Source organism: Lagenorhynchus albirostris, chromosome 10 (genome assembly GCF_949774975.1).
Source record: "Lagenorhynchus albirostris chromosome 10, mLagAlb1.1, whole genome shotgun sequence".
Classification (NCBI taxonomy): domain Eukaryota; kingdom Metazoa; phylum Chordata; class Mammalia; order Artiodactyla; family Delphinidae; genus Lagenorhynchus; species Lagenorhynchus albirostris.
Genome location: NC_083104.1, coordinates 6,059,712 through 6,083,273, shown reverse-complemented (window position 1 = coordinate 6,083,273; position 23,562 = coordinate 6,059,712). Strand labels below are relative to the sequence as shown.

At 41.0% G+C, this 23,562-nt stretch overlaps 1 protein-coding gene across 9 annotated transcripts in view; it reads left to right on the top strand.

Annotated features, from left to right (window-relative positions):
- The window catches only part of ATG7 (autophagy related 7), a 295,536-nt gene that overhangs the window by 96,317 nt on the left and 175,657 nt on the right, over positions 1 to 23,562 (top strand). For all 9 annotated transcript variants that reach the window (XM_060161161.1, XM_060161167.1, XM_060161166.1 and 6 more), the window contains exons 8-13: positions 4,706 to 4,794; positions 6,439 to 6,560; positions 10,566 to 10,656; positions 11,416 to 11,560; positions 16,804 to 16,962; positions 20,517 to 20,711. In XM_060161161.1, coding sequence (XP_060017144.1) covers positions 4,706 to 4,794; positions 6,439 to 6,560; positions 10,566 to 10,656; positions 11,416 to 11,560; positions 16,804 to 16,962; positions 20,517 to 20,711 — 801 coding nt within the window. The remainder of the gene's footprint in view (positions 1 to 4,705; positions 4,795 to 6,438; positions 6,561 to 10,565; positions 10,657 to 11,415; positions 11,561 to 16,803; positions 16,963 to 20,516; positions 20,712 to 23,562) is intronic.

The window sequence follows — 23,562 nt, the reverse complement described above, 5'->3', positions numbered from 1 at the left end:
TTCTTCACTTTTAGGAGCTTCTTTGTGCATGAAATCCCATACTCCCCTCCCCTTATATTTTGAATTATTTATTTCCTTAGGAAAAATTTCAGATGTGGAATTACTGGGTTAAGAGTTTGAACATTTTAAGGTTTGTAATCGGTCGTGTGCTGGTAAATGTTTGACAGCAGGCTCTTGGCGATGGGGGTACCCTGATTTTGTAGTGTCTGCTTACTTCCGTGACCTCACCTCTCCCACCGTGGCCCATTTCGGGCTCCCAGTGTGAAGTCACAGGCTGCGGAGTTGGGGAGAGATTGGACCAGTCGGCTCTCCCAAGCCTTGGGGCCCCTCCAGCACCACTGCTGGCAGTAACTGTGGCCACAAGCTGCCGACTTTTTCTCCTCCTGCATTGAACGTTCTGTACATTGCCACACATTCGATTGGCTGAAAATGGGCCTTGTTTAAGTTCTGCTTTCCCTCAAAGAAATGACTCCGCTATGAGTCACGGGGCCACCGCACTGTTGCAGCAGTTCTGGTGGTTACGCTGAAGCAGCCCCTGTCACTATCCCGTTGCCAATCCTCAAGGAAAGCTTGCTTGATTGAGTTTTACTTCTTTCTTCAGAGTAATTATTATTATTATTTTTTTAAAGAAGACGTTGGGGGTAGGAGTTTATTAATTAATTAATTTATTTATTTTTGCTGTGTTGGGTCTTCGTTTCTGTGCGAGGGGTTTCTCTAGTTGCGGCGAGCGGGGGCCACTCTTCATCACGGTGCACAGGCCTCTCACTATCGCGGCCTCTCTTGTTGCGGAGCACAGGCTCCAGATGTGCGGGCTCAGTAGTTGTGGCTCACGGGCCTAGTTGCTCCGCGGCATGTGGGATCCTCCCAGACCAGGGCTTGAACCCGTGTCCCCTGCATTAGCAGGCAGATTCTCAACCACTGCACCACCAGGGAAGCCCTGGAGCAATTATTGAAGATTAAATGTTTGGGAAATGTTTTGTAATTTTGACAACATTAGCCTTTCATTCTAGGGCTGTAAAATCTTTGGACAAGAGCAATAAATAACAAAGGAGCAATAACTGGTCTGCTGTTAGCGGGGCTCTTTCTTCTCTTAGTGATCTCGGCATCATGGCAGCCATCTGTGACATCGCCGTGCATTAGATATCTGAACTTTTCCCCTATGCTTTTAAGACACATAATCTCCCTTGTGCATTTCCCATTATATTGAGTGTTTGGGTAGTAGACAGCCATTTGTCAGATAAGCATGTTTTTTTGCATCAATGTGGAAATTTCTCCACACACTCAAGTTGACAATTTTGCCCTCTTTTCTTTCTCATTTTGTACTTTTTCAGCAAATTGCTGGGTGGATTGCAGCCAGATCATTACTGAACAACTTCAATGAATTGTATGCCCTCAGTCAAGGAGAAAAGAGTGTTTATTTCATAAACCTTCTAAACAAAGTGTTTTTTTGCAATGACATTTTGTTTCTTTCTGCTGATGTATTGTAAAAGGAAGAGATTTGCCCAAGTTCACACAATGAATTTGTGGCAAAGCCAGTTCTAGAATCCAGATCTCCTAGCCAATGGTTATTTCTGACTGCCATTTAAAAAATCTGTTTACCCATATAGTTAAACTGGCTTACCCAGCCTTGTGTGGACTAATTCCTACAATGATTGAGGTTCCGGATTTGGTTCCTAAAGCAGTTGAAGATTTTGGAGTCACTTTTGAATCATCAAAGGAAAATTAAATGGTATTCAGCCTAGTGTCAAATGGATTCTGTCATTTTCCAGTCCGGATGCATACTCATGCATGCCTCATGTGGGTAGGAGAGTTACTTTAAGGCATTTTCAAGCTGACCTCCCTTTACCAGTAAGTGATAAATTTCTCTTCAGTGGTTCATTCCTTCTCTGTAGCTCATTTTAGGTCAGGTTGCTCTAAGAAATTTATTCCTGGTCTTCTCGAAAAAGATTTCTTTTTCTTATTACCTTCCTGCCTCATTGCCTTTGTATTTAGTGTCAGAAATATGCTCATTCTTTGAAATTAGGCATCCACTTGTATCTAAAGTAACATTCTAATTTATATAATTTAAACATCACTTTGTCCCAACTCTACAATTGCAGATGGTAAAACCTAGAGCCAGAGAATATTTGATAAACTAGAACTTAACCTCCTTTTTCTCTGCTGGTTAAGAAAAGATAACCTTGAAACTGAAGGTAGGTAACTGTGTAAGGGTGATAGACTGAACTGAACAAAGACATCAGTGAATCTACCACAATAGAGTTTATTTATATTGTTGTTACAGTTACCATTTGTTGAGCGCTTATCTTGCTCCCAGTCTCTGGGAGCAAGTGCAGGTGAGAGTTACCCTCTAGATGAGAAAATTAAGGCATAGAGAGGTGAAGTAAATTGCTGAAGGTCAAATTCGAGTAAGTGACAGGACATTTGATAAGAGCCTCGGTTTATGGAGTCATACTTGAAAACTGAAACTCAGTGTCTCTATATGAATGGCATTTCCTGGATTCATACTATCTGGGTTCTTCCCAAATAAAACTTGAAGAGCCTTTAGCCACCTGGTAAGATTGAGCCTTAATAGAGACTGTGTTGTTTTGTAAGCTATACAGGATTTTTTTTCTCTTTAATGGTCTATAAAGCTCTATAATTCTGGAGCTAGAAGGAATCCTTTGGGATAAAATTATTTTACTGCTTCACTTTACAGGTGAGGGAAGACCTTCCCCAAGGTCTTAAAATCAGTTAGCTGCAGGATTAGAACGCATGCCCGCTGGTGCTCCAGCCAGTGCTTTTTTCACTGCATCAGGCCATTCTCTTCTCTTCTCTTCTCTGCTGGATAACAGAGAGGTAAATGCCTTCGGTGAATTTTTTTAAATGTGAAGTTGAAGTAGTGATTACCTAATCATGTAGTATGCCTGGCAGATGCCCTCTGTCACAGTCGATAGAGGGGAACAAAATAAAAAGGTGCCGCACGTGGTGGCGGTGGCCAGCTGGACCAGAAGACATCCAGGGAGACAGCATTTTCATTCAGAGGGAGCGCTAGGCTAGAGGCCTCATTCTCAGAGCTCTCTTGCTTCTCATAGGAACATGTCTCTTAGACCATGCTCTCACCTTCTCACCCAGGAGAATCCCAGATGCATTCTCTTGTCATGTCTCCTTCATCAGCTCTGGTCTGCAGCAGTTCCTCAGACTTTTGTTGTTTTTAGTGACCTTGACCTTGACAGTTTTGAAGAGTACTGGTTCAGTTATTTTGGTCTAATGCCTCTTAATTTGGGTTCGTGTGATGTTTACTTATGATTAGATGGGTTATATTAGATGGGGTTATTTTTGGAAAGAATACCACTAAGGTGAAGTGCCCTTGTCATCATTATATCCAAGCTACCTGATACTCACATGGCATCCCTGATGGTGTTAAACTTGATCACTTGTTTAAGGTAGAATTTGCCAGCTTTCTCCACTGCAAAACTACTATTTTTTTCCTTTGGGAGTGAGTCACTAAGTCGAGCCCACACTCAAGGAGGAGAACGATTCAGCTCTACTCCTGGAGGGGGAGGTATCTACATATGTTGTTTGGAAATCTTCTGTAAGGAGGATTTGTCCCTTCGCCTTCGTATTTATTTATCTCACCATTTATATCAGTATGGACTCATCATTTATATCAGTTATAATCCAATACCACGTTATTTATTTTGTTGATCAGATTGTCCCAGCCTTGGCCATTGAGAGCTCTTCAGGTGTCTCGGGTGCCCACTTGACATGCCCCCGTCCTTCTGCTTATTGAGCACTTCCTTACTTTCTGCTGTGGAAGGTGCTTCAGGCTCATCTTGTATTTTCCTTGCTGCAGCCCTAGAATTAGCCACGTAGCCATGGAGCCCTGATTCCTTTTGCGGGAGAATGGTATTTAGAAATCAAGATCTCATTGTCTTTTGAGAGGAAGGAGACAGAAAAAGTGAAAGATGTTATGTATAACGTACAGAGGGCTATGGAAGCAGAGAGGATAGGGTGACAACCTCCACCAGGGGCAGTCTTCACTGAAGACATGGTGTTTGAAGTTCAGTTGAGTTTTCCAGTTGGAAATCAGGGTTGGGGGAGCTGGAGGAGGGAGGAATGAGAGGAAATAATATGTTAGCAATGTCAAAGGCATCCATCCGGCTTTTTAATTTGGTCTCACTATGGATTTACAATGGTAGTGACCCTTCTTTGATTTTCTCATTACATGAAAATCAGGAGTTTTCGCAGATGATGTCTCTTCTCATTACATGAAAATCAGCAGTTTTCGCAGATGATGTCTCTTTGTGCGAGGATTTTCTCCGTGTGAGCCCTGACAATTGACTGCCCTTCCTCCCTCCCTGACAATTGACTGCCCTTCCTCCCTCCTGGTTCTCCTTTCAGTCTTTCTTCCTTCCTTCTTTCTTCCTTCCTTCCTTTCTAGTTCCTTCTAGGAACTAGAATGTATCTAGTTCCTACTCTCTTCCAGGCCCAATGTGAGGCATAGGGGGGTGCAGAGAAGAATTTGACAGCCCCTGCCATCAAGAAGTTCTCTTGTCTGGTGTGAGGTCCTTTGGCTTTCTTCTCTTCCCTCTAACCCTTCACCAAGTGTCTAATTGTTGATGCTTTTGCAAAAGAGCATAAATAGGAAAGAGGAGGGATTAGCAGTATTTGTGTTGTGAATCTGACATGATACTTGCCTCACTCACAAAGTCTTTTCTGTTCACAGATAACTGTTGGTGTATATGATCCCTGTAACTTAGCCCAGTACCCTGGATGGCCTTTGAGGAATTTTTTGGTCCTAGCAGCCCACAGATGGTATTTACGTGTGTGTGTGTGTGTGTGTGTGTGTGTGTGTTTGTGTGTGTGTGTCTGTCTGTCTGTCTGTCTGTGTCTATATGTTTTTGACATTGTGCCTAACTATATCTATATTTCTGTTTTCCCAAATGGATTTTTTTCACTGCTGGCATAGAAACCAGATAATAAATCAATAAGTCAGTCATGATCCAGTTTCTATCAGTGGTGAGCCTCTAAGCAGGTCTGTTATGGAGCTTCAGACTCCGACCATACAGCCCTAAAGATACTTTAGAGTAGGGCAGGGCCAACAGCTGGAGGTCCCCATCCTGAAATTCTCTAGCCCTCCCTTCAGCTATCTGAGTTACCTTCAGATAGGATTTTCCTGTTGCTACCATCTGCCCTTTTTCCCAACCTTAGACTAAATAAAACAGAGGGTAATATACATTTGAAAAGATGCTCAACATCATTAATCATCAAGGAAATAAAGTATAACTAGATACTACTCATTAATAAAGATAATAAGATACCATTATGAACTACTACTGCATACTCACCAGATAATGAGATACTCACCAGAATGAGTTTAAAAAGATGAGAATACCAAGTCAAAGATGTGGATGAATTGGAACCCTCAAACACTGCTGGAAAACTGTTTGTCAGTATCCACCAAAGTTAAAAATCTCTATAGCTCAGCAGTTTCCCTCTCGGGTATATAAAGCACAGAAATGCATACTCAGATGCAAGCACAACATATACAGGAACGTTTATGGCAGCATTATTCTTAATGCCCAAACACTGGGAATAACGCAGATGTCCTCGAACAATGAAATGGACGATAAATAGGATATTCACTGCAATGGAATGCGATGCTGTAGTGAATCTGAATGAACTGCTGATACACATATCAACATGGATGAATTTAAAAAACATAATGTTGAGTGAAAGAGGCTGGACCTGAGACAATACGTGCTCCCTGGTTCCATGTATGTAAAGGTCAAAACAGGCAAAACCCATGTCTGGACTTCGAAGTTGGAGCAGGAGTTACTTTTGAAGGGGCTGGTTATTGACTGGGAGGAGGCATGAGACAAGCTCCGTTATATTTAGGATTTGGATATTTACCTCTGTGTCTGCTTTACTTAAATAACAGTGTTCAGTAAAGATAGCTAGATTACAGATCATCCGCAGAGGGAGAGTGTTATACTTGCTTGTCCTGGTGGTGAGTCTGTAGAGCTGTGGGCTTCCTCACCACTGCCCGAGCTGCCGTCTCGTAGACTGTACGTTCAGGTGGGAGAAGGGGGACCAGAGGAGCCCATGCTTGTCTTGGAGTTTCTTTTTAATATCTTGTGAGCTTTTTAATTTTTTTCTGCATTTAAGATTCATTTGTCAGAAGTATTTATGTGCAATGTGAAATTGTTATATAAAACTCACCTAAAAAGAAATCATAGTCAGTTCAGCGCTCAGCCTCTAAACACTTGGACAAAGGAAGCCTGCGTGGATATGTTCAGAATCTCTCAGAGGTTAAGGTCACCCCCCGAGGGTGTCAGGGAGGCATAATTACAGTGAATTGAATCATCTCCACCTGGGTTTGCCGAAGCTCTTACGTGAGCTCTTTCTTTTCCTTCCTTAAAAAAAATAAAAAATAAAAAAATCTGGGCCCGACATCAGGAGTAGCAGTTTCCAGTCTGTTGAAGTCCTCTGCTTCCGGGACCGCACTCTGCAGGGGATGAGAGACGTCACCCACAGCATCATCTTCGAAGTGAAGCTTCCAGAAATGGCATTTAGCCCAGGTAACTTGCCGGTCTTTGAGAATGCATATACTTAGCATTTACCAGAAACCAAATTAGGTTTAACTTTTCTTTCATCCCTTCACAAAGGCAATGGAGGTAGAAAAAAGTACAGCTCCTACCTCTTTGCCCCTACGAACTCTTCCCTGGAACAGAGGGCATGCTCTGCTATTCAGACAGGAACAAAGGCAGAGATTGTCCTCAGGATATTTCCTCCAGGCAGTTTTTTCAGTCCTGAGAATTCTTTTTCCCTCTATTTTTTGTTTTTGCTTAACATGAAGTCTTTATTCCTTACCCTTCTTACAGGAAGAATGAAGTATTAATGCACCTACATATTTATTTGTTACAAAAAGTTGTGTGTGATCTTATTCTCCGTATAGTAAGCCAGTCAGCAAAAGTGCCATTTCTCCTTCCACGTTTAATATTCCTCATCTGATCCTGTGTGGTAGGCGTCAGCTATTCTCCCTGTTCCATAAGGTAGGAAACTTGGGCTCACAGATAATGTTATATATATAGATGTGTGTGTGTGTGTGTGTGTGTGTGTGTGTGTGTGTGTGTAGATATACATACATGCATTTATTTATATATTTATATTTATGTACACATCACAAAGACAGAATAACATACCCAAATTGGAGTAAAATAAAGGTAATAATACCCACCTCATGGAGTACCCCTATGAGGAATCTGACTCCTGTGTAAAAGACAGACACAATGGTGGCATATTATAGTTGCTTAATAAGTGATAATTTATGGTAATTTCCTATCTTACCCAAAGCCGAGAACCCTTTCCAAGATGATCCCTCAGATTTCTGTGTCTTACGTGCTGTCCAGAGTACTTGTGCATACCTACATGGTTTAATTTGCTCCATACAGCACCTGCATTGTTCCAAGGAACACTGCTTTCTTTAATCCGTGGATCATGTGCCTTAATGTGAGTGTGTGTTTTGGGGGTGAGGGGTGTTAAAATCTCTGCTTCATCAGGCAAAAGAGGAAGCTGTTTACTTGTTAGTTTAGAGCCTTAAGATATCTATCGCCTCTCTGCCGTCTTTAGATATTTAATGCATTTGATTTAGCACCCTCTTCTGGCACATTCTAAAATAGCTTCCATGTGATGTTTCATTAAGCCGCCACTGGAAGGTAGCTCCAGGGGAATGAGGTGAGTATGAACTAACCAGTAATGCGGCCTGGTCTCCACCTGGCAGGCCACCAGCTACTTCCACACGTCACTCACTTAATCCTGCCAACCACCTTATGGGGGAGGCACTTTTCTTTCCATGTTTTAAGATAAAGTCACTGAATTACTCTTACTCCCTGCTCCCAGTGATATATTACTGATGCTTGGTGAAGCTGGCAAACCCAGGAAACACCGTGCAATTCTATTCGAAAAAGAGGTTTTCTGTAGCGCTGTAGTGCTGTCAAGTCTTAACACTTGATATTGAGTGTAGATTATTTAGTTTAAGAAAGGCAGATGTTCCTCTTTTTTCACGTAAATTAATGTTTTCCCTCTTAGCTGTAAATAAAACCTTTTAATAACTAGAACTTTGTAAAGTTATTCTGTATCATAATGTGAACTGAACGTATTCGTATGGTAGTGTCTTTTAATATTTCTAAGACATCCCATAGTTGCAATGACAGTGTTATAAGAAATGCAGTTTTGAATATCCTGTGTCTTCTGCTCTTGGTGGTGCAGGCAAGCTCACTCTGCTTTGCTGATACAGAGTGTTCGAGCAGCCGGCTGAGGGAAGCCGCAGACACTGCTGAGGGTGGGAAAGATCTCCTTTCACTTCCTGTCCTTGCTGTGCTCCTCCTCTTTGTCCAGCTAGAGGAAGACAGGGCCTAACTTTCCCCTAAAAAATACTTTCTCATTAATTTGGGGTATGTCTAATATGGAAGCAGATATGATAGACTAAATATTATGGTCACCTATAGTATTTTTTTTAATTATCAGTAAGTTTAAAGTACATCTAATTTTCTTAAAATGTCTGTAACATCTTGAGTACAGAGATGTTTTAATTTGCAATGACATTTTGTGTTCGTCTTATAATTTCTTATCTGTAACAGGAGAAAGCTGAGGCTGGAGTTATTAATTATAGTACTAGACTGTGTTTCTGAATTTCTTGTCAAATTTCTGTGCATGTGTTAGAGAAGGCTTTTTAAATTTAACATGAGAATAGTAAGAAAATCAAACAAAATATGAGTTAGTAACTGGTTTGAACTCTTTTTTTCCCCCAGAAAAATGATTTTGGAGTTCTTATCCTCTTTAAGAACTCAAATCTATTATTTCAGTTTTAATTTTTTGTGATGTAAAAAAGGACCACACCAGAGCACCTGAGTTAAAACAGGAAGGGTCATTTGTTTTTCGGCTCCTTGCTGGGAAAGATACCCTCAGCCAAGTAGCTTTTGAAAATAACTGACCCCCTTGTTTCCCATTTGTCGTCCTGTCCCAGAAATAAAAAATTGTGTAAAGCAAATCAACACCTCTAGGTCCCATAATTATATTGGGCAGTATTATGTTAAGAAAAAAAGGTTGAAAGCTAAAAAGTTCCCAAGGAAAGGAAAATAGAGGTGTTGATAGAAATATAAAAGTAGGAGAATGTCCAAAGAAAACCAGTGTACAATAAGAGACAAATGTAAAATTCCTGCCATAGTCCTGTATCTCTTAACCTTAAGTCAAGGAACTTCTGTTCCTTCAGAGACTGTTACTTCAAGCAGATATTGGAGGTGATGCTGGAAGGGTAGGTGGCTGAGTGAATTCCCTGCTAAGGAGTTGAGGCTTTATTGTGAATTTGGGGAATTCAGTGAGGAAGGGAGAGCAACTGAGGTCCCAAGGTGTGGGGAGTGTAAGACTGGGTGGCCCCCATTAGCAGGATTTACAAGGCCAGGTTTCCACCAAGGTAGCCAGGTTTCCACCAAGGAAGCCGGGTTTCCACCAAGGAAGCCGGGTTTCCACCAAGGAAGCCGGGTTTCCACCAAGGAAGACAGGTTTCCATTAAGGTGAGGAGGTAGCAGAAGTATTCTGCAAAGCAGTTGAGATTTTTAAGAGGATTTTGCAACAGTGGAATAGAGCAGCATTACCCTGAATGTGTCCTGTGAGATTTTAATTGGTGTTACTGGTTGAGGGAGATAATGGAGAGCCAGGTAAGATTGGGAAGCTCAAAGCCAAATCAGACAAAAGTGGCTCCTTTACTGCAGGTTTCTCGGAGCTTTATCTCCCTCATGTGCGATGTGACGCTCCAGGTTTGGGTGGTGGTGGGGCAGAGGGAGAACACAGGTAGGTGTACAGAAGCATTTCCCAAGCCCGTCAGCCATGGAGTCTTTATCCTCTCAGAGCTTTGCGTGGAGCAGATTTTGAGAACAGCTGGAATTGGAGTTACAGAGGCACCCAATGCAGAGGTTAAAAGAGGTCAGTGGGAAAGGGAAAAGTCAGAGGAGAGGAAAGTCTGAATGGTTAAGGGTGTGCTTAAAGGAGAGGGCAGCTTAACAGAAGAGCAGTCCCTTGGACTGAGGTCTGGAGACAGGTAGGCGCAGTGATGGAACTGAGAGGCTGGGTGGAAGGGTAACATAAGGATGAAGAGCGGAAGGGGTGCGCTCAACGGAGAGGTCCAGGTCCAGGTGGGAACTCAGCAGAAGGTGTGCTGCAGTCACACTGGCTTGTCTCCCTAAGGTAGAAAGCCCTTCACAGGGTTAGACCAGCTCCAGATATATTCTTTTTTTGGAGCAACTTCCAGTAACTACAAAAGTTAAGGCAACTCGGGCCAGAGACCAGGGCTCTTTCTGAAGCCCTTCTGTGGGAAGGCAGTGCTTGGATCTGAGGGTCTCTAAACAAGATTCCTAGTGGCTCAGGAAAATGAGGCAACTGAGGCAAGTAGATGCAAATTCTGGCCTGCAAACCTCCTTGAAAAAGAAGTGAACTGAAAGCTTATGGATGCGTGAGCCATCTTGCTGCTTTGACTTACTTTTTATTTTCCCCTCCTTCCCTAAACTTACTGTTTTATTTGCCTTAAGATTGTCCCAAGGCGGTTGGATGGGAAAAGAACCAGAAAGGAGGCATGGGACCAAGGATGGTGAACCTCAGCGAATGTATGGACCCTAAAAGGTATACTTTGGAAGCCGTTTTCTCCAGGGTGCACACCAGGTTCTGTCAGGCCAAGAGCATTGCCCAGTTCAGTCAGGGGGTGCCTTCACACTGACGACGAGTGTTAATCCACTTTTGGCTGCCTCTTGATTTAAGTTTGGTTGTGAGAATTAATATTAATGATGGATATCCTGAAGGACACACAATTCACGTTTCGCTAGACATTCTACATTTCGTTCTTGTTTCAAGCTCAGACTCTCAGACCTCTGTACCTACACACCACCTTTTAGTTCTTTATTCATTGCCCTTTGATTTTGTCCATTAGCCTACACTGAAGGACATTATAAGAAATATTTCACAGAAACCAGTATTGTATTGAAGGCATGATGTAAGTACCCCCTTTATTGAGGAGACAGAAATTTCTCTGTTTTCAGTATTAGGAAAATCTTTCCTCATAAGCGGCTGGTGTGTTTTTATTCCTGGACACAGTAACTCCTACACCTGGTCATGCTTCCCATTTCACCTTGGCTGCTGGGAGCTCAGGATCAGATTGGTGGCCCATCACTGTGCAATTGCAGAGGATAATGGTGGCATGTGTTCTGTGTGGTCACCTTTCTCTCCTCGCTCACCCTCAAGCTTTGTTTTACTTTTCCTTCGATATTAATTTCCATAGTATTTGTTTCTTATTTTCTCATACAGCTACTTTCTATCTAAAAAGGACAAGATTGGGGCATAAATGAGTGACTGACTAAATAAATAAATAATTCTGTCATTTTCTAGGTTAGCTGAGTCATCAGTGGATCTAAATCTCAAATTGATGTGTTGGAGATTGGTCCCTACTTTGGACTTAGACAAGGTTGTGTCTGTCAAGTGTCTGCTGCTCGGAGCTGGCACCTTGGGTTGTAATGTAGCCAGGACATTGATGGTAAGTTTGTGGGGGTCAGATGTTACCTCTAAAGCTGTAGCTTCTCTTCTTTTTTCGCTATACAGTCCACCTTCCATACCTGTGGGTTTCGCATCTGAAGATATGGAGGGCCTTGTATTTTATGTAAGGGACTTGGGTGTCTGTGGATTTTGGTATCCCCAGGGGCTCCTGGAACCAGTCCCCCGCGGATGCCAAGCAACAACTACACTTGAGTGCCTTCTCTCTCCCAGACTCCCCCTATTCTCTCTCCCAGACTCCCCCTATTCTCTCTCCCTCCCTCCCTTCTCTTTTTCCTCCCTGTCTCCCTCCCTTTTTAATTTTCTCAGTATCTCTTTAAGTATAAAAGGAATACATGCTTTTATTATAAGGTAGAAACAGGAACTCTCCCTCCACTCCCATCCCAAGTCACTTACCAGAATTAAGCAGACTTCACAGATTATTACACAGCATCTTTCCCTGAAGTTTTCGTAGGCATGTGCAAATGCAGAGAGAGACATTTGTCATCTTTGCTCTTACTTATTTATATTTACAAAAATTGGATCATAGCATACTGTCTGTAGCACGTTTTTATTTTTAACTTAATATAACAATAATTGTGGTTCTCTTTCTATGTATTCCATATTATGTATATGTAGGATTTTATTATATGTCTTGTCCTCAATTTATTTAATCAATTTCAGCATATTTTTCTTTTAGAGATGCTGTTGAAGTGAACATGCTTATATCTTTACATGTCCGTGGAATTATTTCTTTAGGAAAAAAGCCCTAGAAGTAGAATTACTGTGTTAGAATGTAAAACAGAGCTTTTAACTTTGCATTTCTTTAATTAGTGAGGGTTAGTATTTGATTTTATTTCTTTTGTGAATTTTATTTCTTCTATTTATGTCCTTTGGGCTGTGTTTCTTATATATTGACTAGGAGTCCTTTTTTTAATGGATACTAACCTTTTTTCTGTAATACAATGCAAATATTTTTCTCAATTTAAGTTATCTTTAGCCACATAGAGGTTTTTAAAAATTTGATGTTATTAAATATGTCAATCTTTTTCTTTACGGTTTACAGAACTCTTGTTTTTATGTTTAGATCTTTATCAATGTGGAATTTATTTTTGTTTTATGATGAGAGTTAAATATCTAACTTTTTTTCCACAAAGTGAATAGTCATTTGATTGAATGGCATTCGTTCAATAATACAAATCATCATTTTCCCACCTTAATCAAATACTAAATCTCCTTATGTACCCAAGTCTCTTTTTGGATTCTGTCTTGTTCCATCATTCTGTTTGTTTGTTCCTGCATTATTACTCACAGCTTTAACTCAAATTACAATGAATTTATAGATAAATTGGGAAGGATTGACATCTTTATAATATTGATCCTTAGTTTCAGAAGCATTGTATATCTCTTAAATTATTTAGATCATCTTTGTAGCATTTTCTTTATTTAGGTCTCACACATGCCTCATTTAGTTTATTTTCACATGTTTAATTGTTTTTTCTTCTTTTGAAGATATGTTCTTCCCACTAAATTTTCCAGTCGACTATTACTGGGATATATAAGAAAGATATTCTATCTGGCCATCTTTCTAAACTTTCTTAGTTACATTAGTTTTTTGTTCGATTCTTTAGAATTTTCTAGGTTGATAAGTATTCCTCACCAACATTTATACCTATTTCTAGGATTGGCTAGGACTCCATGGTTTTGCTGAGGAATAGTGGTGAGAGTTGGCATCCTCATTTTGTTACTGATTTTTAATGAGAAACTTCTTTTTTTTTCCTTTAATTTTGATATGTGATATTGGTTTCTGCTAATGCTCTTTTATAAATTAAGGAGGCAGATTTTTATTTCTAGTTTACTATGAGTTTACATCAGAAATGATTGTTAAGCTTTATCAAATATATCTATCAAGATAATCATATTCTAATGTTGAGCATTCCTGGAAAAAACCCTATTTGTTCATGGTATGTTATTCTTCTAATATACTATGGGATTCAACTGGTAATGTTTTATTGCTACGTTTTACATACGCATTCATAAGTCAAGTTGGTTTATAGTAATGTTTTTTCCTTTGTGGTGTCGTAAATCTTATAGCTGAGTTATACTACTTTTATAAAATAAAACTTTCTGCCTTTTTCTATGCTCCAGGACAGTTTAAGTGTATGACTTATCAGTTCCTTGATGGTTTGGCAAAATTCAGTTATAAATCCATCTGGGCCTGATGCCTTTTGGAATTCTCTTGGCAGTGAGGGCAGGGAATCTTTGGGAACTTTTACAAATGTTTCTATAGTCATTGACCTTTTTAGATTTTATACCTCTTTTGAGTCAGTTTAGTCATGTTGTTTTCCTAGAAAATCATCCATTTCATCTAAATTTGAAAATTAATTGATATAAAATACATGTGGTATTCTCTTACCATCTTTTATTTTATTTCATTTTTTTAAAATGCACTTCTTTATTTCTCTATTTCTTTTTTGGCTGTGTTGGGTCTTTGTTGCTGCGTGCAGGCTTTCTCTAGTTGCAGCGAGTGGGAGCTACTCTTCGTTGCGGTGCGCGGGCTTCTCACTGCGGTGGCTTCCCTTGTTGCGGAGAATGGGCTTTAGGCGCACGGGCTTCAGTAGTTGTGGCTCGCGGGCTCTACAGTGCAGGCTCAGTAGTTGTGGCACACGGGCTTAGTTGCTCCAGGGCATGAGGGATCTTCCTGGACCAGGGCTTGAACCCAAATCCCCTGCATTGGCAGGCAGATTCTTAATCACTGCGCCACCAGGGAAGTCCTTCTTACCAACTTTTAGATCTTCTCTTTATCCTCTCTGTCTTTTTTTTTTTTTTTTTTTTTTTTTTGGCGGTACACGGGCCTCTCACTGTTGTGGCCTCTCCCTTTGCGGAGCACAGACTCCAGACGCGCAGACTCAGCGGCCATGCCTCACGGGCCCAGCCGCTCCGCGGCATGTGGGATCTTCCCGGACCGGGGCACGAATCCGTGTCCCCTGCATCGGCAGGCGGACTCTCAACCACTGCGCCACCAGGGAAGCCTTATCCTCTCTTTTATCTCTCCTTATTCCTAATGTTGAATAATAGTGTTTTCTCTTTTTCAAACTTGCCAGAGAGGCTTGTCTATTTTATCAGTCTTTCCAGAGAACTAAATCCTTGATCTCTTTATTCCATAATTTTTGTTTTGTTTTGCTTCCAGATTCATTAATATCTACTTTTATCTTTATTCATTTCCTTCTCCATTTTTGTGGAATTTATTTCATTCTTTTCCTAACTTCCAGAATTAGGTACTTAAGTTTTCTTAGCATTTTTAAAATTATAAAGTCATTATAGTCCCATTGTAGAAAATTTGTAGAGTATAAGAGTTGTAAAGCAAGAAAAGAAGACCCATTTTTTGACTACATTTTCACTTCTTTTCAGTGTTTGTTTAATGTATATTTAAAAATCTTATTTGATATATAAAAATGCCCCTTGCTTTTACCAATTAACATTGTAAACACTTTCTCATGTCATTAAAAAGGATACCTAAAAAGCTTTCTTAATGGCTGTAGAGTATGCCTTCTTGTATGATGAAACATGATTTACTGTGACATTCCCCTAATGTTAGACATTAACATTGTTTCTAGTTTTTTACAACTCTAAATTATGTTACAGAGAACATCTTTGTGATTGCATTTTTGTCAGTATTTTAGATCATTTCCTAAAGCAGATTGCTGGAAGTAGGTCAAAGGATATGAACATTTAAAAAGTTCTAGAAACCTATTGCCAAATTGCTTTCCAGAAGAATTATACTAGTTTACATTCTCAATCGGTAAAATAGTTTTTTCATCACCCCATCCTCACCAGCACTGAGTATTGTAATTTTCTTTAATCTTTACAGATTAGCCATTTAAACTATGTAGCATTACAGGAAACTGAAAGTTAAGTGTGAGAGTCCACATGCATGTGACTAACCTGTGGCATGTTTGTAATTTATGTAGCTTTCTTCCCACCGCCAAGCATGTTCCCAGACTGCCTTCCTTGCTCTCCACTCAGCATTGCTTTAAAATGCAAAAATACTCCCAAAATAAATATCCCCAAGCCAAGCACCACTGACTTTTGGATATTACATATGTTTATTCCCCCTCCATGGTAGTTTGCTTACCTGGTGAAAGTCACTTATAAAACTGGGTGGGTAGACCAAAGTTACCAGTGGGCTTCAAAACAAGCAGCCGACTTAAACTATGCTTTCAAAAGAGTGGATTCTGGCCTATCATCCTCCACCCCGACAGTGAATCTTGGGTTGTTGTTGACTGTGCCCCTGGACTCATCAGACTAACTGAATTTCAAAGTCCCTAATGGAAGGATATTGAAATAAGACAGAGATCAGACTCTTAACTCTGCAGCCAATCCTGCCAGGGCTTCTCTTGCATCACTGTGCTTGTTTATGGTTTACTGAAATACACATACCCCATCTCACCCCAGAAAGTACGCACCTTCATTTGGTCGCCACTCTGAGGATCTCATTTCCTCCCCTCCATTAACCAGATCTATGACCTAAGATAAGTCATTTATCTTTTCTGGGCTTCAGTTTCTGTATCTGTAAAATAAAGTAATTGAACTAAAGATTTTAAAGAGCCTATCTAATTTTAAAATCATGTGGTTCTATAAGACTTTATAGGAGATGGAATTGAAGTGTATGAAATCATGAAAACTATCTCTGAGCATGTAGATTTTCCCCTATATTCCAGAATATTAATAAGGGCTTTGCCTCTTGGAGAAAAAGTACAAAATCTTCTATGATGTTATACAATTGGAGATAACTTATAAGTCACTTTTACAAGGAGCTAATTCAGGCTTTAAGTGAATTTTAGGATGAGATGTTACTTATGCTTACTCATTCATTCAGGGAAAGCAAGGACATTGGGTGGCTCTTGCTAATCCTTTTAAGACAGTAACAGAGACAGTTCTTATGGGACTCATCCCCAAAGCTTCCTCTGGTGCCACTGTCAAAAATAATGAATTATTAGTCAGACCCACAATGACATTTCTTACTCTCATTACTGTAGGAAGCCAGGCACTGTGTGTATAATTATTTTGTCTTTTAAAGGAAGTTGACACTGTCAAAAACTGAATTTGCACAATTCAGTTTCTGGAGTTCCCTGTATTTTGAGGTTCCCAAGCTGCTCCAAAATAAAACCCCTTTTAGGGATTTCAAGGGAGACACCCTGTGAAATGTTCATCAGAAACACACCATGATCTCCTGTTTCCATGCAGGGTTGGGGCGTCAGACACATCACATTTGTGGACAATGCCAAGATCTCCTATTCCAACCCTGTGAGGCAGCCTCTGTATGAATTTGAAGATTGCCTGGTGGGTGGTAAGCCCAAGGCCCTGGCTGCAGCAGACCGGCTCCAGAAAATATTCCCCGGAGTGGTACGTTGATGCTGTTTGAGAACGTCTGAGGTTTTCTCCTGGATCTTTCAGTGTTTAAGTCTTGGGGAATGAGGCCCTGTGGTATTGGTGAAAGGGAGTCAGACATCTGTCACTTACTACCAGGCCCTCATCATGTGGCCAAACCTCTGTTTCCTCATCTCAGAGATGCAGATTACAAGAACAAAACTCTCATATATTATTATGAAAATAAAATGAAGAGTACATGAAAAGAATGTTTTATAAGTTGCAAAGCATTATCTGAGTTGAGGAATTTGGGGTACAAATATTTTTAGATACTGCCTTGTTCCAAAGGGATTTATGGTGGCTCAGATGTAGGATATTATTTTCCTCATCACCAGAATACTTGATAGTTAGTACAGGTTTATGAAATTAAATTGAATGTAAGTCTGCAGAAGAAAGATCTGGCTAATGTTTAGCTTTTTATTCCAGCTGCTTATTTTTGACTTTCATCATTTATTTTAAAAACAATGAGGCAAGTCATTCAGCTCATTTGCTTCGAAATTTGTCGGTGTTTTTGAGGTCATCCAGCAAAAGACATTCTGCATCTTGCATGCTTAATCAGTTTATGTGACAGAGGTTAGATTAGGTGTCTCCGAAGTATCTGTTTGTACTTAAAGTGCCACAAGAGACTCTTGGCCCTGGCTAAAAATAAAAAACCTGCTTTCTCAAAATTTCTCTGTTTGGTCACTCAGCATTAGATTCATTCATTTTAACGGTCTTTGCTTTAAAAGCAACTTTGTTTTGCCCATTTCATCAGTGTACCAGAGGAATGGGTTTAATTCAGCAGTATTGATTGAACACCCACTGTACCCAGTGAGGTGCTGGATGCCAGAAGAGATGAGAATAAGTTACACCCCATCATTGAGGAGGCATCTTAGTTAGGTTTCTGCTGTGACAATATTGCGTATCACATACTCCCAACATCTAAATGGCTTACGATCATAAACATTATTTCATGCTCATGGGTCTGCAGGTTAGCCATAGCTTAGCTGTAGGCTAGGCTGGACTCAGGCTTCGAGTCAGGTTCCAATCTACTCTATATGTCATTATTTCAAAATCTACGCTCCAGGAGCAACAGTCAGCTGTCCTACTCTTCTTATGGTGGAAGGTAGAAGTGTAAAGGGGTTGGTGAGGCTTACCATACCTGTACATGTTAAAGTCTCAGCTCAGAAATGGCACTGTGCAGTGTCCTCCATCTCCATTGCCAGAGCTAGTCACAGGGCCAGGCCCTAAGTCAATGGGGTTGGTCAGGATACCCTGCTTTCCTAGTCGGAGGTCCTGCAAAGTTGTATGGCAAAGGGCATGGACATATAATTCTATTAGAGGGAGGCAGTGCACAGTCAGGAAGAATAATTCATTCTATCACCAGAGAGTACCGTGAACTCCCCTCTGGGCCCAGACAGACCTGGCTTTGAATCTGAGCTCTGCCTGAAAGTTTTGCTTGCCCAAATCCTAGCCATGGTCTATGACCCAATGCAATTCCCCCTATTTCTTTGTTCAGTTATTCTATGACTTACTCCTCACATATTTATTTAAGGCCTACTGTATGCTAGGGACTGGGGAACAAGGCAGACGAAGTTCCTGCTCCCTTGCATTGAACTTCAAGTCTAGCTGGGGGCACGGTCAATAAACTAATTTCCTAAACGGTTACACTGGGAACAAGTGCACGAGGCAGGAGCTCAGTTGCTGTGAGAATGTTTAACAGGTAGGCCTGACCTAAACCAGGCTTCCTTGAGGAAGCTAAGTCCTGAAGCATGGGTGGGAGTTAGCTAGACCAAGGCGGGGCAGAGCTGTTTGTGCAGAGGCCTGAGGTAGGAAGCAGCACGCTGCCTTTGTGGACTGAAAGAAGACCAGGCTGGCTGAAGCGTGGAGGTCAAGAAAGACACAGCTAGGGCGTCTGTGTCAGCAAAGGCCAGGTCATGCTGGGCCTTAGAGATCAAGTTCACCTTTTCTTGAAAACATCAGCCTGCCAGGATCAAGCCTCTTCCTCAGCACCTACATCATGTTACTCCATTTTACCTATTGGATTATGCATTCCTTACCACTGGGAGCCAGGTCTCTTACACTTTTATCCTTCATGCCTTATAAGTAATAATAGATAACACAGAATGCATCTAAGTACTAGTGTAATTCATCAAATTCGTGAAAAGTACTTGTGAAACTGTTTCACTTATTGGTTAGCCAGGCTTATGTAATTTTCTTTGTGTGTTCAACTTAGTGTTCAACAATCAATATTGTTGATATTTTCATTCAACAAATATTTACTCATCACCCTCCTTACACCAGGCCATGGACAGAAGGCTAGTCCTAAGTGAAGAAGACATGAAAAGAACTGCTCAGCTGCAAATACCATGCCTAATCCTGGGGTTGAATTAATTGAATAGGAAAAAAACCTGACCTTTAATAAATCAAATAACTATTTGAGGTCACCATTTTTTTTTCTCCCAAAGGTAAAGCAATAAAATGTAGGATTGTAGAGCCACACTAGGGGTTTTAAAACCCAGCTCTGGACATCTGCTTTCAACCCTGAAGAGTAACTGATAGACTAGCTCTCCTACCATTATGCACCTAAAAGTTCTGCACCTGGGTAGATTATATAAAATGACTCTTCAGACACTGAACAATATGTAGTGAAAGACTGTGGTCTCAGAAAGAAATGTTTGTCCCAATTTATTGCATGCAGACACTTTTTAGCCCATTGGCACTCCTTTGTGACTCACAATTCATCTGCCAGGACATTGTGGAGCCAGCAGGGGACAAAAGGTAAATTACAGAGCTGTTCTAAAGCCCCCATGAGAAATCCTGAGTCCCCACACTCCAAGAGAACCCAGGTTGCTGGGCAGCTTCTGCTTTTGGACAGGAAATGAAGCTTCACTACCACCCCCCGAACAAATATGTATACACTCCTAAGCCAGTTTTCTAGTTCAAGTCGGCAAGTAGAGTTTTTTGGTTTTGAGGGTTTTGTTTGTTTTTAATGCATATACTCCTAAGAAGATTAAGGCAAGACTAGCAGCCATTCTAATCTTATAAGAATTTATTAAATTATTTTTGTTCTGACATCCCATTTGGAGGTATTCTACCGTAAGGAAGTGGAGGGGACGGCAGCTTGGGAATAAGTGGGGAGAGACAGCCTGGCTGGATGGAGGGACTTGGGCAGGCAGAGGGCATTTTGGTGAAGTTTCTTGGCCTCAGATTGTAGGAAAGAGCCAAAGGTACGCAGTTTTCTCCAGTTGTTCACCTTTTCTCACACGGGAAGTGCCCCCCACCCACTTTGGAACTAGGATCCGTGTGTCTCTGTTTGCTGCTCTGTCCAGCTTCAGGGACCCTGGGTGACAGGAAAGTGTGGTCTAGGTTGAAGAGGTGAAGAGGGTTGGGGGCACAGGCAGCAGAAGGCTAAGGCAGAGTGGTCATGATGGAGAGATTTCAGGCTGTAAGCGACCATGCGTGCACACTTGCGGCGACCGGGAGATGCGGGCCCTGAGATCCCGCCTGTCCCTTTGCTTCAGACCCCCCTCTCTCTGGTGTGTCCCCAGAACGCCAGAGGGTTCAACATGAGCATCCCCATGCCGGGACACCCAGTGAACTTCTCCAGCGTCACCCTGGAGCAGGCCCGCAGGGATGTGGAGCGGCTAGAGCAGCTCGTCGAAGGCCATGATGTCGTGTTCCTGCTGATGGACACCCGGGAGAGCCGATGGCTGCCCGCCGTCATTGCCGCGAGCAAGAGAAAGGTAGAGTGTGGGTCCTCTGGTGGTGACTTAATGCATCATCTCCCCAGGGGGAAGTGTCCCCAATCTGCCCCCTCCAGAGCAGAAGGTGCTTTGTGTGGCCTAGTGACCTGGTACAAGAGGGCTTCCTCCAGAGACTGTTTCTGCCTTATGCACCATCATCCAGCATAATTGTTACCCTTTACTGTTTAATTTTCATAACCACCCTGTGAGGTCCTTTACTGGAAGGGACACTCTCCTCACAATAGAATGTAAGCTCCAAGAGGGCAAAGATTTTGTCTCATTCACTACTGTTGGGTCAGTGACAACTTCAAGGGCCAAAAGAACTGAATGTTTAAACACTGGGTTGGCCAAAAAGTGCCTTCAGTTTTAAGTAAAAATAAAAGACACATTTTTCATTTTCACCAAGAACTTTATTGAACAACGTATTCACCCTTTTGTTCCACTACCTTCTGCCATTTTTCAGGCAACTTCATAATTCCATCTTCCCAAAACTTTTTATCTTTTTGAGCAAAGAACTGTTCCAGGTGCCTTTTACAGTCTTCCAGGGAATTGAAATTTTCCATTAAGAGAATTTTGTAAAGACCTAAATAAATGGAATTCCGAAGGTCAATGTCTGGTGAATATGGCGGATGAATCAGAACTTCCCAGACAAACTGTGACAGTTTTTGCCTGGTCATCAAAGAAACATGCAGTCTTGAGTTATCCTGATGGAAGATTATGTGTTTTCTGATGACTAATTCCAGATTCTTTTCGTTGAGTGCTGCTTTCAGTTGGTCTAACTGGGAGCAGTACTTGTTGGAATTAATCGTTTGGTTTTCCAGAAGGAGCTCATACTAGAGAACTCCCTTCCAATCCCGCCATATACACAACATCACCTTCTCTGGATGAAGATTGGCCTTTGGTGTGGTTGGTGGTGGTTCATTTCGCTTGCCCCATAGTCTCTTCCTTTCCACATTATTGGACAGTATCCACTTTTCATTGCCTGTCACAATTTGTTTTAAAAACGGAACGTTTTCATTACGTTTAAGTAGAGAATCACATGTGGAAATACAGTCAAGAAGGTTTTTTTTTGCTTAACTTACGTGGAACCCAAACATCAAAGCAATTCACATAACCAAGCTGGTGCAAATGACTTTCAACCCTTGATTTGGATATTTTGAGTATGTTGGCTGTCTCCCGCGTGGTATAACATTGACTGTTCTCAATTAATGTCTCAATTTGATCGCTATCAACTTCAACTGGTTTACCTGACCGTGGAGCAGTGTCCAGCAAGAAATCTCCAGCACAAAACTTCTCAAACCACCTTTGACACATTTGATCAGTCACAGCACCTTCTCCATACACTGCATAAATCTTTTTTTTTGCATTTCGATTGCGTTTTTACCTTTCTTGAAATAACAAAGCATAATATGCCGAAAATGTTGCTTTTTTCTTTCATCTTCAGTATTAAAATGGCTACACAAAAATTCACTAATTTTCATGTCTTTTTTTAAACACATGCTGATATGACAGCTGTCACATACAATCTAACAAAATTGTTTCGAATGACGTTAAAGACAACTAACTGTTACTAGAGTCATCTTACGGAAAAAACCGAACGAACCTTTTGGTCAACCCAATAAATCACGGTACATATGTGTGACGGAATAGTATGCAGCCGTTCACGGTTATGTCTTCAAAGAATTTTAATAACATGGAAAATACCACATTATGTTAAATAAGCAAGATATAATATTGTATATATATATTTTTTTATCAACTCTGTTTATATATGTAAAGATATCTACGTTTATCAAAGGGTGGCAAGAAGAAGGGAGAAAGGGAGGAAGGGAATGGGAGAGAGAGAGCGAAAATAACAGGGAAATACTTCAAACTATTAATAATAATTGTTTGAGCTGTGAGATTGTGAGTGATTTTTGTTTTCTGGTATGGTTTTCCTTGATTTTTTCTAACTTTCTGTCTAACCATAAATTTGGGAGAATAAGTTAAATTACAACTAAGAGATGTTCTTACAGTATAAATGAAAAAAATTGTCCTCAAAGACCTATGTGGGGGCTTCGCTGGTGGCTCAGTGGTTGGGAATCCTCCTGCCAATGCAGGGGACACGGGTTCGAGCCCTGGTCTGGGAGGATCCCACATGCCATGGAGCAATGAAGCCTGTGCGCCACAACTACTGAGCCTGCGCTCGAGAACCCGCAAGCCACAACTACTGAAGCCCGCATGCCTGGAGCCCGTGCTCCGCAGTGGGGGAGGCCACCGCAATGAGAGGCCCGCGCACAACAGCGAGGAGTGGCCCCCGCTTGCCGCAACTAGAGAAAACCTGCGCGCAGCAACCAGGACCCAATGCAGCCAAAAATAAATAAATAAATAAATAAATGTTAAAAAAGAAAGAAAATATTCAAAAAAAATCCTATGTGGAGGGTGAATTATATGGTATGTGAATTATATCTCAATAAAGCTATTATGAAAAAAAATCTCTGTAGAAATAACAGAGGATAGCATAATGCTGGAAAGAATGGGTTTGAGAACTATCGAGACAGTTTTATACACCTACCTTTTACCAGCTAAGTGACCTTGGGCAAGTTATAGAAGTAACCTCTCTGACTTTCAGTATCCTCATCTGTAAATAGGAAATGTTTGCTGGGAATTTTAAATGAAACCAAATGAGATAATTTATGTTAATCACTTGTCAAGTCTTTTGCATCTAATAAGCCCTCAGTCTTGGGTAACTTTTACCAACATTAGCTTCTAGAATCTAATTATAGTCATATGCAAACATTTACTGCAAACACTAATAAAATAAATTCTTTAAGTGGACCAAATATGAAGTTAGCCATGGCTTAAAATATGT